The following is a 13,270-nucleotide window of genomic DNA, read 5'->3' as shown; positions in this document are numbered from 1 at the left end:
TCGTATTTCTATAGCTAACTTGTAATATATATATATCAAAACACGATACTAAAGACATAGCCAAAGATTGAATAAATATATACAAAAAGGTTCAAACATTTACGAAACTTCGACGAGCACATTTTAATAATACCTAATAATAATAATTTCGCCGTGTTGTATGATGACATCATCAATGATGCAGGTGATTATTATGATTATTTAGGATTTTCTTAATACCGCTTAAGAATTTTCCGCGATAGCTCAAGTCGAGGCAATTCAACAGCGGTCGTTGTTTCGGATGCGCGATACAAAACTTTTGACGTGACAACGTCTAATAATTCGATGGAGCCGGCTGCACGCACGAAAAAACGTGACGCATGCGGCGTTACCTCGATCTGAGGCGTTACATTTAAGGCTTGAATTTCAAGCGAGAGCGCGAATCAAGCGACAAAGAGGCACAATCGGCTTCTGCGTTTTTATGTGTACAAATAATTGTGACTTGATCAATTCAATTGTGATTTCCATTTATTCCATCTCTATATATATACATACAAAATATATATCAAACAAATAAAATTAAAATTTTCTTTTGTAAAATGCAACCATTCCATCAGTATTTTCTTATGACGTTGTCACGTTCAACTATCGTCAGTAAACCGACTTTACATACAACCGATTTTTTTTTTGCTTAGTTGGTGTTGATGTGATTTCAGATGAATTCGTGGCCTACGCAACGAAGAAGCCGGAGCTCAGTTTCGTCTTCACCAGAGACGGGTCTCAAAAGGTGAAAATCCAGTGAGGGTTGCAGGTTCACATCCCCGCCGTGTGCGATCTTCAAATGCCGGACTAAAAGCACGAGGACGAAGCGAGCGAGAAAGGGTAGACTTTTAACTTTGTATCAAAACTTTTCGTTCCTTTGATACTTTTATGTAACGTTTTTTTTAGGTTATCGCAATATTATATGAGATATACAATGATGTGTTAATAACGAAGTTTTATCAGTATTGCGAGTATTATTGTATTTTATCATCCATATTTTTTACAAAACCATTTAATAACAAAAATTAATGGAAACACGTATATTTTGTATACTATAAGGTAGATGTTTAATTGTATTATATATATAAGCTCTATCCCTTTCATACATCGCTTGCTTTTGGGGATTGTGAACATATTATGTAAATACTCATTATTGAATACTCTTTCAAACACACAGCAATCATGTTGTCTTTTTAAATATTTCTTAAAGAAGATATATCGAGTCTTTTTAGTCGGGTATAATATAAGTTAAAAGTTGTGGAGGCTATGTGGTGTGCGTAGGTTCGATACCCAGCTATGCACCAATAGATTTCCTTCTATATGCGCATTTAACATTCGCACGAACGGTTAAAGAAAACATCGTGAGGAAACCGGGCTTGCCTTAGACCAAACAGTCGACGGCGTTTGTCAGGCACCGGTGGTTGACCTACTTGCCTATTAGATTGATTATGAAACAGATACAGAAATTTGAGGCACAGATCTAAAAAGGTTGTAAGGCCACTGATGTTGGTATAAGTTAGTAGCTTCTAAGTAGAACTTATATAAGCTTAGCTTAAATTGGCTTGGTTATAGTAGTTTATTGAATTACGACTTTCTCGCATTGTATTAAGGTGTCCTTTACAATAGACAATGATTTGAGGCTCATAATATTTTCTAAGGTTTCTCAAATAGCTGTGTTCCGAAATATTCATGTTGTAAAAACGTTATACGTTATGAAAAGTCTAATATCAAACCCAGTGTTATCCAAGGATTTCATATGCAAAATGGTTGAAGTAAGATCTCTATATTATACCTGTATTTATACGTACGTCTGCAAGAGTATAGGGTTTTTTTTACTTTGACAATGACCTGACCCTGGGAACTCTAGATCCGCCCTTGGTTATGTATAAACTACCAGAACAATGTAACTGTGGTTTTTAGAATATATAATTCTTGATTTTGTACGTAGGCCATACAAAAAAGGCAAATAAACAAATTAATTTTACATATATAACAAATAATTTTCAAATTCTAAGTCATATAATTTGAAAAAGTTTTTAGAGTTTGAATCATTTTCACAAACAAAAATTGTCACCTTAGAGAGCCATTAATTATGTGATAATCGTAAAATTAAATTGATATGCTCTTGTATATATTCTTGTAATAGGCTTATTAGGTAGTAATCTACAAATTAATGATATGTACCTTATTAAAATATCTATCCCTCTCGTTCCATCACAGCATAAATATAGTTAGACAGAAAGAATCAAAAGTTTAACCGTAAAAATAAGCGGGTAGATATCATTAATATTTTCTATAGAAATGTCACATCACATCGTGAGAAATGTCTAGACGGCATCGGCTTCTTGTCTCAAACAAGAATGTTGATTTTATTCTTAAAATCCTGCTAATAGTTAAGACGAAAATTTAGAGAAAATAGAACAAAGCAATGTATAAAAAATTAATTAATAATAATCAACGCAAGTAACATAGTCTTAAGATGCCTACATTAATTTTAACTGCGTTTTAAACAGGAACGAAATAACGATCCTGGCGTTTTAAATGCATACTTAGTCTTGGAGCAAAATAATATTGAGATTTGTATGCTGTCGTTCCTTTTCATCAAAAACTGTTAGAGTTACAACAATGTAAAAATAATACGGAGAAATTTAATGTCAAAAGTAGCCTTAATGTGAATTTGCTGTATTTTGTTCATGTATATAGTAATAATGTAGAAATAGATTGGCGCCTTTTGCTCAGTTAATTCTCAGTAGCTAATATGATTGTACTCGTAGGTATTTTTGACAGTGACAGCTTGTCAAATGTCACTTAGTAAACCAAGTATTCATTACGTATTTTAAAAAAGCATACATCATCTTGCTAAGTGTTGAAGTTAACAAAAAAGAACAGTATTATTTTTGTATTTCGACCTAAGTACGGCTTAGCAATTTTGAGAAAAATATGTATGTTATAACCATTTTATATATAAGTGCTACGTGTACTTATTTATTATTATACTTATTTATTATACTTGGCTAGAGTTGTATTCGCAGAGATGTTTAATATCCACCTTCCGTACTCAGAGTCATCATCTATTGGATTTACAGAAAATTTTAATTTTTACTGAATTTTAAAGTGACGGCGACTCTTAATGAACAACTCTGAGTACGGCTTTGTGTACGACTGTTAACTTTTTTCTTAAGTATATTTTTATTAATTTATGATACTCAAACTCGTGTCATTTTGCGTGTTTTGTAACCTTTAACTAATTGAGGTTTATAGGTTATTAATAAATGAGACCTTTAGTATTTAAAACAACTTTTTTGTAGCATATGCAATAGGATGGCTAATTCTTATAATATGTAGTTGATTATTTTTATAAACTCTGTTTCTTTAAGTAAATAGTAGATTTGTTTGTAAATAGTAGTTTTTAAGTTATTTAATGAGTTTTTAGAGTATTATTTTGTTATGTTTTATGCTCAGCATTCCGTTGTTTGTAATATTATTTTATTTATTGTGAAATAAATGTCTAGTAAATTGTGTTTTGTTTTATTTAACAACGTCTGTGCAAGAGTATACCCTCCAAGAGTATGGACCACAATTCAATATATTTCATTGATAAATTTGGTCTCCAATGAGGTGTCACGGGACATTCAACAACAAACTATAAGGTAAGTTATATTTTTGTGTATGTATAAAACCAGCAAGATCTCTCTTTTGGAAGATTATCTTTCAAGTCGAGCAATGTTTGCGCTAAATCGTTGGCAGTGGCAGAAGGATGACAACTGTCGGAGCATCACATAGTATTTGACCGAGGGAATGGAGCGTCTGGGATATAGGATCCAGATACCCAGGCCCACACAATTACATATAAATAAATACTACAAATAAATAAATACTAAATACATTTCGCAAAACTGCGGTTAGAACTAGGTATTTCAAACTAAAAATACGAAACAACCAATAAGATTACCAGAATAATTGTTTATATCAACAAACAACTTATTTCAATCGGGAAGATCCTCAACAATTCTAACACCTGGTTCACCGACCGGCTCAATTTCTTTATTTTCATCATCATCCACTTCTTCATGCCTACCTTTGAATTTTTTCCTTAAATTAAATATCCGTTCTGCCATATCATCTACATCCACATGGGCCTGCACAATACGTTCATAAATAACCAAATACCATATAAATTTTGTTTTATCTTTGAAATTCTCCATTGTATTGTATAGTCTATCGAGTTTATATCTTATTTCTAGGACAGCTCCGTAGTATATCGCCGTCTGGTACGCCGCATCATTTCGATATTTTCGCCTGTATTTTCTAGTTTCTTCTAATCGGTAACGCGTTGCATATATATGTTGTTGCATCAATTCCAAGACTTTCGGTGTATATTTCTCGTCTGGTGCTGCATTGTAGACCTCCCATTTGGTCTTGGAACGACGTTGTGCAATCGCAGTTCTGGTTATGTCTTTCAATCTGTCCGATTCGAGGAGCGCAAACTCTATATCGTTGGTGTTATTTCCGAATGTATAGTCCAGTATGGTTTCTTGGCTTATATCGGATTGCGCATTATTTTTTATCTCGTTTTGAGGCTTTGTTGTGTTGAAGTTTTTAGTAGTAATGGCGATTACTAAAAAGGCATGAAATTTATTGACATATTTATTATACACAAAATACTTGTCAAAATACTTTTGGGATACTTTGCTGAGATCTTTAACCATGATTGATAGTTTCCCATCTAGAAAGATACTTTGTTTCTTAAACTAATTACAAAATACTTACATAAACATTCTATATAAGATGGAAACAGTATGATTTTAAGCGACATGCTTACTGAATTTGCGAATTACTATAACTCAAAGGTTAAACTGTTATACTGTGTAAATAAAATTATATTTACATGTGTTTTATTGACAGTTTTGTAGAAGTAGTATACTGTTTAATTATTTGATAATAAAATTTCAATTATGTACGTAGAGTAATTAATGAATCAAAAAAGGCCATACCATACCTCATTTTAGTAGCTAAACTATTCTAGATATCTAATAGTAATAAATACATAACAATATTCCTAAATGATGTTGAGTTGTGACAAAAACTCACAAACATTAGAAGTTTAGTCAGAATGGATAGTTGGCAAATTTAGATTGTTAATAGAATTCAAGTCGTGATTTGTGAATGTTCTCTTCACTTCTAGACTTTGTTATTGGCATCTTTTTTCAACCAATTTATTAAACATAACATATTTTTATTTTGTGTTAAATAAAACGTTGTAAAAAAACATAGGAGAGTTTACGGCATATATTTGTCAGGTACAACATTAGGTATCCCATGAGCTAGAGAATATTTCTCGTGTAACTTCACAAGTACCCACCAAAGGTAGAGGAAATCTACATGGAGTTTCGCAGACTTGTGATGCAGGAAGAGTTGATGTTCCATGTCAAGTGATCCTCTGGGAAAACAAGAGTTGAAGTAAGAAAAAGTAAAATCATATATGAACGAATATGTTTTTTTTAAGCCACAACAGTATTATTTACATGAGATAAAGTTTCATCTCCAATATCTTAAAATAATTGATAAACAATCGTCTTGAAAATTTACACATACTAGTTCAATATTTCAGTTGTTCCCGATTATCAAACCTACATGCCTGTTACAAACATCCAAGCAAGAATTTTAGGAAGCCTATGAAAATATTTGAACAACTAAATATAATTTTAATAAATATCTTTTAAAATTATACCTCTCTTTGATCTTCCACATGGTGCTATAAATATCGTTCATCCTTTTAAATATACGAATCAGACGTCTGTAAAGAAAGGCAATACGATATGACGTATCTTTAGGATTAAAATACCGCTCAGCTTCTAGGCGTTTCACTTTATGTCTAGCCATGTAGATGAATTGCAGCATAAGGTCTAAAACCTTCAGCTTAACCTCATACTGAGAGGCCTCCTGCCATTCGTAATAACCACCGTGCCAGCCTAGTCTCCTGGTATCATTCATTCTTTGAAAATCCATTTTCTCACTCATGTTTAATTTCCTTTTTAGCTTTTCAATGTCGATATTTTCCACGTCGATCGTTATATTTCTTATTATAATGTCTCCTTGAGGTGCAATATCGGTAGATTGGTTAAATGTTTCGAAGAGATCAGATATGTCTGGGAATATTTGGAGGTTTTGGCTGCTCACTGTTGATAATACTAAAACTAAGGTCAGATTAAACAAAGTACTCTTGACTGTTAATTTCATTTCTCGTTCGAACTATATTTAACCCTGGATTATCTTTGATATCTATACATATTACATATATTCTTTTGAATAGCGGCTGAACCAATAAATATTTTTTAATTAATTTGGTAAAATCTGATAATTGCTAAATAATTATTTAAAGGTATAATAAATACTCACTGTTCAATACTACGAGTATATGCATAGCTATAAAATTATTAATGAGCGTTACATGCATCACATTCTAGGAATAAATATGTTTTTATATGAGTTTTTTATTTTTTATTTATCCACTAAGCACAAGCAGTAAACTTAAATGGCTAAACGTGTATCACAAAGGTTACTTGTGCAAGTTGCAATAATCGAAAGCTTACTATGACAGACACAAAATACTTATTACTTAACAGACGCAGTATTTTCCCCATACCCCAGTGTCTGCAAAATATAATCATATTAGATATGTATGATCCGAGTCATGAAGAATAACCTGCCACAAGAATATTTCGCTCTTGAGACAAGTTTTTGTTGAATAATTTACAAAAGAATAGTTTGCCAAAAAATACTTTTAAATACATCGTTATAATTTATAAATGTGTGTGTACTTCGGGTTCTCTCTTTCATAAAAAATGTGGAGGAAGCCGATGGCTGTTACTTGCGATGACTGGTCAGATGTGAATTCGAGTATGCGGTGGTGTTATTTTGTCTGTTTATCTGCGTGTTCTTCCTGCTCAAAGAGGAGAAACCTTTGTTTACAATTTAATTAAGATGTCATGTGGAACATGGTAATGGTTGCAGCTCCTTACTAACATTGTGTAAAACAAAAAACTTGGCGATTAAAAACAGTGGTGGAGAGAATATTGCCAGTTCTACTCTTCCGTTCAGCGCCCTTGATTTGAGAACTGGCAGTAAATCTAAAATTAAAAGCATTTAATATGAGTATATTTAATAAATCAGTTTTAATTTGAACTGTTGTTGTGAAAATTTTAAATATGTATAAATAATCTTAATCCTTCACAATGGCGCCCTTCTTCTCTAAATGTCTTTCTTTCTTTCTTTTTTTCATCTCCTGATCTTTTATCATTTCTGAACGATTATGGAAATCCTTGATCCACAAAATGGTGTCTTTCAAGTCGACGTCCATCCTTACAACCTTCTCGTAGAACCTCAATAACGCCGTCAAATTTTGCCAATTATCTGTATGAAGCTGATTTTCTGCCACCGTCACGATTTTCAATTGTTCGTACCTGCAAATGAATTTACAACAATATTTAGAAGTATTTGGCTATCCGGCGTTTGCGCGCAGCGAGTCAAACCTTTGCCTCCTCGCGCGCTGCAGCCCCCATCAAGGGCTATATTGCCCGCCCCCGTACCGCCCGGTTTCAGCAGGGCACGAACCAGAACACCAGCCGAAGGGGGCATATGCCCCGAACGGGCTTAAAATCCCCCTCGCGAGGGAGGATGCAACATGAACCACGACGCTGTCCGGCGTTTTGTTTCAGTAATTTTCGATTCGCAATAAATTCATATGGAAATCTCTACTTCTTAGTCAGACAACTTAAGTAATAAATCTTGCAAGATTTTGACCACCAACTTATAGTTTTAATTAAATATAAAACCGGCACAAGTTTAAAATTTGTATTTAAGTTTTCGTTAGTATCTGTTTAATCAATCCGTTTCAGAATCAGGAAGAGTTAAATATACTTAAGCCATTTACGAAAGTTAAATTAAATTCATCTGAGATCCAATGCGAAGAACATCTTTAATTTTATTTAGTATAGTCATGTGGCGGGTTTCCACCGTTGTCCGTTACTTAAATATAATTTAATTGACGTCTCTGAAAACAGACATTTGAGACTGAACAATATTAAATACCAACGACCTGTGACTTGATATTAATTTTTGACTGTTTGCTTGTTTATAATCTATGTAGCAAATTATATATTAATATATTTTAAGAATAAATTTTAAATCAAATCAAATCAAAAATCATTCATTCATATAGGTAACATGATGTACACTTATGAACGTCAAAAAAATACATTAAATGCTTCTAATTTTACAATTACTCGCCAGTTCTCAAATCAAGGGCGTAGAACGGAGGAGAAGAACTGGCAATAAACTCTCCGCCACTCTTTTTAATCGCCCAGTTTTTTCGTTTTTATTAAAATACTCGTGCATGAATACAACGGCCATTGTTGCAATGTTAATTTTTTCTATTGTTTTTATAAATTACAAGCTTTTTAAATAACTTTGAAAGCAATGTAAGGTCGTGTCATTAAAATTATATTTTTAGTAAGAGTCGCGGAGAGTTTCTTGCCAGTTCTTCTTGCCCAGTATACGGTCTTGATTAGCGAATGAAAATTTAAAATCAATTATACGTCTTTTCTGTTGACGTTGTGTACTTCATGGTTATCACCTACATAAATAAATTTATTTTCGGTTTGAGTTTGTGGTTATCACTTTCTTTTTAGGGTTTTAATATTTTAAAATAAAAGCTCTTAAAATATAATTCACTATACTTTACCTGATACGTCTCAGTCTGTTGAACAGGTAACCGATTTTATAACGCGAACTTCCTCGATATCTCACCTTTTGGCTCATCACTTTTCTGATAAGGTAACGGGAGTGCAACAAAAATTGTATAGCTACATTGTGTAATCTGCTTTTTTTCTGTTTTTCAGTCTCAAAATTTACGGCTTTGTCATCTGGATCTGTGTAGCCGTACCAGGGACCGCCAAATCTGATAGACGAATCAAATTTTGAATAAATAGACGCAATTACTTGTAATAGATCTTCTTCTGTTGCATTTATCGTTTTTTTAACACATATATATTGCTAGAGATTTTTTAACGAATAGTTTTTTTCCAAAGAGCAGTCATCGCAGCCCATAGACACCCATTTTAGTGTATGCGTTGCCGGCCCTTGAGCGAGAAGTACACTCGAAATTTGAATAGCTGGATGCCGTATCTCTCAGGGAAGACACAGTTGTAAGATTGTATCTACTAAAAAAGAAAAGAGGTAAACTTTTCTACTTAATCGTATAAAGCTTAATTACGAACAAACCCAGCTATATGTTAAAACAATACCTATGACATATCTCACTGTTAAGTAGATTTTAATTAGAAATGTTACGAACAAAACAATTAAGAATTGGAAAACACATAAGACAATTTTTCCTCTTTAGGTTTTATTTCATAAATCATGATTTAAATCAAGTTTAGCTATATAATTTTTAAGGGAAGACAACAGTTTTTGTAACGTTATTAGTGTTTTTCTTCCAACACTCGAAACGTGTAATAATGAATTTATTTTTGTCTATTAAAGGTGTTAAACCTCTTTAATAGACAAAAATAAATTTAAGTTTATGTGCATAAAAAATGTAATATACAGTACCTTCTACTGATGTTATTTACTATAGGATTCAACTTGTTAAACTCTAATATATCGAATGATGAATTTTGACAGGGAATTTGATCGTAATCAGCAGCCAGCAAAATCGGTAGTGTGCTCCTTGAAATGAAAAAATCGTCACTACGCCTTCGTTTTGTATTATTATCTCTATCTTTTATTGATGGCAAGTAGAAGTCGGTGAATAGAGGAATATCTCCATTAATCAATTCATCTATATCTACAAAGTTAGATGTGATAACCGGTTCTGGTCCACCTGATTCTAAAAATAGCAAATAATTAAAATAAATAATTTAAATACAACTAGAATATTCAAAGTATGTTTTATTAAGGACATTAGATTGATAACTTCATTAATCATACATATATACTAATGTAGTTATCTAGTAATCTAGTAATTACTAGTATTGTCTTTTATTAATATAAATTTTACACATTTAAAGACAAACAATTATATAGTTTAAATAATTATAAGTTTAAATACAATGATACATTACTTTAATCCGTAAAAAACTAGTAATTACTACCTAACATATATTAGGTATATTTCTGTATCTATTTTATTAAAAATAATTTATCCATGGCGATAATACTTTAACAGCAAAGAACCCAAGACATCTAGGTTACCTGCGTTACTAAGGTAAATGCATTCATTTAATAGAAATATTTTTGTTTTCATTAGAATTACCTGACATAATCTGATCACTAAGATATGTGCTGAACAAATAAAACATCGATAAAATAATTATTTCATACATTTTCTACGTGAACACTATAAAAGAATCATTAAACAAGCGTAAAATGGAAAATTTTATACGAATTAAAAAATGGTTATTTGCCCGTATAATGTTTTTATTATTGCGAATCGTATTAACACTCGAAAATTTAGAGATTTAAATGCATTTTATATTTCATTTTCTAATTATGATAAAATTTATTTTATTTTTGAAACAATTACCATATAATTTGAAAAATAATATACTAAAAACTACACTATGTAGTAGTTAGGTTTAATTTAATTATTTTTTTAGTTTTTAACACTTACGCGCTAAACATATCTTTAAATTTTAAGGTTCTAATAAAATCTATGCTATATGCAATTTATGTTAAATTTCGAAAATTGTTTTTAAGTAGAAAGGCAGTGTTTTAAATCAATTTTATTGATTTATTATGATGTATACAAAGAAACCTCTACTCAACAAACTTCCACGCATCTTTCCGATTCGTCATCACTTGGTTCAACATTCGCTTACAATTCGAGTCATTTAACATTACTAAATCAATTAAAAGCTCAATATCAAACCATAAATCCAGCTCCCTCTCAAAAGCCTCCAACAATTCCTTTACTAACAACCTCTCATACCTCAACCTTACGAAATAGCATCCCATAAAAGCCTTATAAGTGTAACGAGCGAATGTTTTGACTGCTTGGTCAGTTTTACTCATCAAGAAGCCCATTTTATACACAGAACTTTGTCTGTATGTTATCCTATACGTCTGCATGATTATCATTCTGTTTCGCGCTTGATATATAGCCTGTTTCATAAGTTCAAGAAACCTTCGTTTCAGACTATATCTATCGGACTTGTTATCTGATAAGCCTCCGGGAGGCTCCCATCGGCGTCCATCTTTCCTCAACACCACTTTTGGTTCTCCATTAGTCACTTTTAATGATAAAAGTTCGTCTGTCCCATCGATACCGTTGTACATTCTATCGAATTCCTCGTTGTAAATGTGTCTTCTCGTTTTATTATTCATTGTTATCTGACTCCAGACATGTGTTGGTTTAAATTTTAATAAGTAGTCCTTAAATGTCCAATTGATGCTTGAAGTGTTGGTAAATATGGGCTTAGTTTTATTAGAATAAACTAAACGGATTAATGATAGTATAATTGGTATGTAACCTGAAAAAAATAACATCATTAATATTTATTTTTTTGGTGGTGAACGGTGAAGGTGAACGCCCCATATCGCTTAGGGGTATGTAAAATAGATAGATAGTAGCTGATTCTCTGATCAACTGAATATGCATATAAATATAAAAAAAATCGGTCAAGCCGTTTCGGAGCAGTATGGTAACTAACATTGTGACACGAGAATTTTATATATAAGATTAGTTTCGTTTAAGCCAACCGTGTTACTTATAAAATAATTAGAAATACAATATAAGTAACTAGGAACAACAACTAAATGCACTGTACACACTCTATAAGTATATTTTGTAGAGTGCGATATAAAAACGTAAATGGTATTTGTGAAACATGTTCTCGTAGCAATTGCAGCGTTGTGCTACGAACGTGCTACGGCGTAGAATGTATTTTAAAAGTATTAGACTCACGTAATAGCAGCATTTGTAAGGAACTTAGTTATCTTTATAGCATTGCGAATTGTACATATTATTGCTTGTAATTGCACATAACATCGTAAATTTTCAATCAGATTTTATGTTTATTCTTTCAGGTAATACAGAATCTAATATCTAAAACAGGATAGGATATAACCGAGTAATATATTGTATTTTTTCTATATATTACACAAATGGTGTCAGTGTAAAAAAAGTAACCTAGAATATACCTATATGTATCACTTTAGTCTATAAGAGAAATGTACTATTCTTATTAATAATCGAAGTATAGTATAGAAATCTTAAAATATACGTGCAACAAATTCATACAAATATTCTAAATTTTAAACAATAAATTAAAATTATTAAACACGAACGCGTTTTAATAACCAATAATCGTATTAAAATGCAATATTTCAATTGTCTTTTAAAACTTTTGATTTTTTAAAATTTGCATAATAATCTGAATGAATTACGTTTAATATTCGGACGCATTTTCGATATTGAGGTGATCTCGGTAAATTATTCGTCACTAGCGACGAAGACTTTAGGGATCTCATATTTTATTAGAACTGAAAGAAAAGTTGGTCAAACATGACCCCACATCCATGCCCCATGTCTCTTTTTGTTACACGACTTTTAACGCTCTCCATCCTTGTCGCACCTACCCTACAGTGGACTAAGATTATAAAAATGGTAGATGTGAACTATTATAAATCTGCTTATTTAAAAAAAAGATTCCTTATTAATACATAAAAAATATACAGTAAAAGAGTATACAATATTATCGTTCTTTAGTTTTCTATACTATGGTCTTTCACTTTCATCATTTGCAAATAGACATCAAAAATAAAAATCGATGGCGTTACAGCCTTTTTAGTTCTGAGCGTGAGATTCCTGAATATTTTTTGTTGTGAATGTTGTTTCATGATCAGTTTTCGAGCGAACGTTAAATGCGTACATAAAGAGAAAATCCATTGGTGCACACAGCCGGAGATCGACCCTACGACCTCAGAGTTGAGAGTCGCACACTGTAGTCACTTGGCCTACCCTGCTCCCTAACCAATACAAATAAATATATTATTATTATTATTATTAACCAAAACCCATCTATTTACTGGTCTATTGGTGATGTAAGGATTCAAACAATTCACACGATTCACTAATCACTTTTTTTGTTTCAACATATATATACAAAATATTATTGTATGATTTCTATTTTATCTTGAAATCATTTCATGACATATAGGTACTTCTATAAAGAAAATACATAACCAC

General features: G+C 31.8%; 2 protein-coding genes across 3 annotated transcripts in view; one reads left to right on the top strand and one right to left on the bottom strand.

Moving 5' to 3' along the window:
* The window catches only part of LOC111003489 (lysophosphatidylcholine acyltransferase), a 36,997-nt gene extending 33,561 nt beyond the window's left edge, over window positions 1-3,436 (top strand). For both annotated transcript variants that reach the window (XM_045630839.1, XM_045630838.1), the window contains exon 11: window positions 696-3,436. In XM_045630839.1, coding sequence (XP_045486795.1) covers window positions 696-781 — 86 coding nt within the window. In that variant the 3' untranslated portion in view covers window positions 782-3,436. The remainder of the gene's footprint in view (window positions 1-695) is intronic.
* Window positions 3,437-10,839: 7,403 nt separating this feature from the next.
* On the bottom strand, window positions 10,840-11,358 carry LOC123689650. The gene has a single exon (XM_045630843.1). The coding sequence runs from the start codon at window positions 11,356-11,358 to the stop codon at window positions 10,840-10,842; it is 519 nt and encodes a 172-aa protein (XP_045486799.1).
* Between the last annotated feature and the right edge of the window lie 1,912 nt (window positions 11,359-13,270).

The sequence above is a fragment of the Pieris rapae genome, chromosome 13 (genome assembly GCF_905147795.1).
Source record: "Pieris rapae chromosome 13, ilPieRapa1.1, whole genome shotgun sequence".
Taxonomy (NCBI): domain Eukaryota; kingdom Metazoa; phylum Arthropoda; class Insecta; order Lepidoptera; family Pieridae; genus Pieris; species Pieris rapae.
This window is presented reverse-complemented; position numbering and strand designations above follow the sequence as displayed.

Excerpts from the sequence above, each read along its gene's own strand:
- LOC123689650 (XM_045630843.1), bottom strand. The coding sequence starts at position 11,358 with ATGTACAACGGTATCGATGGGACAGACGAACTTTTATCATTAAAAGTG.